The following is a 2,032-nucleotide window of genomic DNA, read 5'->3' on the forward strand; positions in this document are numbered from 1 at the left end:
ACAATACTGACATAACTTAAAACCCTCTACACAACTTCTGCTGATATGCTTATTACACTTCTGGAACATACTTATGAAATCCATTCATCATTTGTTAACCCTTTATATACCATTTAGAACTAGAACTTTGGCATAAAGTGTGACAAACAAAATCCACTGTCAATGTTGTGGAATAACTAGGCAAAGAAAAAAATTACCCATTTTTGATTCGCAAATTTCAAGCAGTACAAATAGCAGAAAAACTCAGAGCTTGGAGTAATGTCCATGAGGGTTCCATAACAAAACTTACTGAAGACAAAGAAGCAAAGATCATCAACTCTTCGGTTGTTAAATACATTATGTATTTTTGTGGTGAATTAGGAAGTAAAACTGTCAGCTGAACTCACCATCAACAGGACATAAGTAAATTATTGTTCGTCACAAAAAGGGAAACGTAGTAACATATTTAGCAGCAGTCATTTCCCCTATTGGGAAATCTCCCCTCTTTTCCCATGCACCCTTTTCTCTCTCATTCTCTTTCTTTGGAATGAGAAAGGTGCATCCAAAAAAGTTTTTGATTCTGACACATAGCTGATTGCTCAATGTGAAAGCATTTCCGTTGTGTATTGAGTTGCATATAAAGCCATCTACTAGGACCTTCCAATGCTATATGAAAGCCTTGCCTACAGCTCCACAGGAGAAGCCACTGGGCAAAAGAATGCAAAATCAGAGGTAAGTAAATGGGACGGAAATGTGATCTGGAAAAAACAAGTTGTCTACTGGTTTGTGGAGACTGCTGGACAGCAGAATAGAGGGATCGTAAATAGGTGAACAAAGCAGCAAAATATTTTCATCATACAAATAATAGAAAGGCAAGAGAGAGAACTTTGCTGTAGGATGTCAGGTGTATGTTAGGAACTGTTAATTCAACATCTCCCTGGCCCCTTCCAAAAAACCAGGGGAGATGTTAAGAGATGTTTGCAATAATACAGTATTTCTTCACTGAATTTTGTTTTTGTCAACGTTGTGAAAAAGGCAAATAGCCCTACCTTCAAAATGCATGGTTATAGTCAAACCAGCAGTCATTAGCTAAACTCAGCTAATAGAAAGGAGAAAAGCTGAATAAACAGATTGGCAACATAAGCAGAAGAAGCCTATTTATGTCTGTGTATGAATATGATGTGTACCAGGAAAAGTATGTCTTTTTTCTTTCTTTTGGAGAGAATTCAAGGTGATTCTCCTTGGTATCCAGGGCAGTAACACCGTTAAGTGTATATGTGTGTAAGTGTATCTGTGTATATAGCATATGTGTGTGTGTGTGTAGCACATTTCTAGTTAAACACAGAATGGCTGTGAATTGTATACTATATGTATATTATGTGTCTATTCTATATTGTGTGTGTACAATGTTAATCAAGAAGAACTCTACTGAAATCAGTGGAGTTATACCAGTTCAAAATGGTGTGAGAGAAGAAACAGTCCTGTAGCATTAGTATATATGCATAGAGAGACTACACCTTTCCCTTGCTAAATCAGCATGTATGGTGGCTAATGAATGATTGGCAGTGGAGCATATCCATTCTATTTTAAATTCCTTCTTCTGTCTCTGGCTCAGTTTCTATTTGTGGAAGTGGAACTTTGTATGTGGGTTTTGCTCACGATTATTTGTATGCATCAATGATAATTTTCATGCTGAAAACCCATTGGCACACAAATTGAACACCCAACAACTTGGATGTGCATGTGATTTGGCGGCCAAGTTTTAAATGAAGACTAGGATGAAGCCCCCTAAAAATGTTGACTCATCATTTTCATGTTTGCTCATAGACTCATAGACTCATAGGTTAGAAGGGACCAATATGATCATCTAGTCTGACCTCCTGCAAAGGCAGGCCACAAAACCCTGCCCATACACATTTATAACAACCCCGAACCCATGACTGAGTTATTGAAATCCTCAAAATTGAGATTTGAAGACCTCAAGCTGCAGGGAATCCACCAGCAAGCGACCCATGCCCCACGCTGCAGAGGAAGGCGAAAAACCTCCAGGGCC

General features: G+C 38.3%; 1 protein-coding gene across 1 annotated transcript in view; it reads left to right on the forward strand.

Moving 5' to 3' along the window:
* The first annotated feature begins 589 nt into the window (after positions 1–589).
* IL1R2 (interleukin 1 receptor type 2) overlaps positions 590–2,032 on the forward strand; it is a 17,975-nt gene continuing 16,532 nt past the window's right edge. The window contains exon 1 of the mRNA XM_032793958.2: positions 590–711. Within this exon, the coding sequence (XP_032649849.1) occupies positions 650–711 (62 nt within the window). The 5' untranslated portion in view covers positions 590–649. The remainder of the gene's footprint in view (positions 712–2,032) is intronic.

The sequence above is a fragment of the Chelonoidis abingdonii genome, chromosome 1 (genome assembly GCF_003597395.2).
Source record: "Chelonoidis abingdonii isolate Lonesome George chromosome 1, CheloAbing_2.0, whole genome shotgun sequence".
Taxonomy (NCBI): Eukaryota; Metazoa; Chordata; order Testudines; family Testudinidae; genus Chelonoidis; species Chelonoidis abingdonii.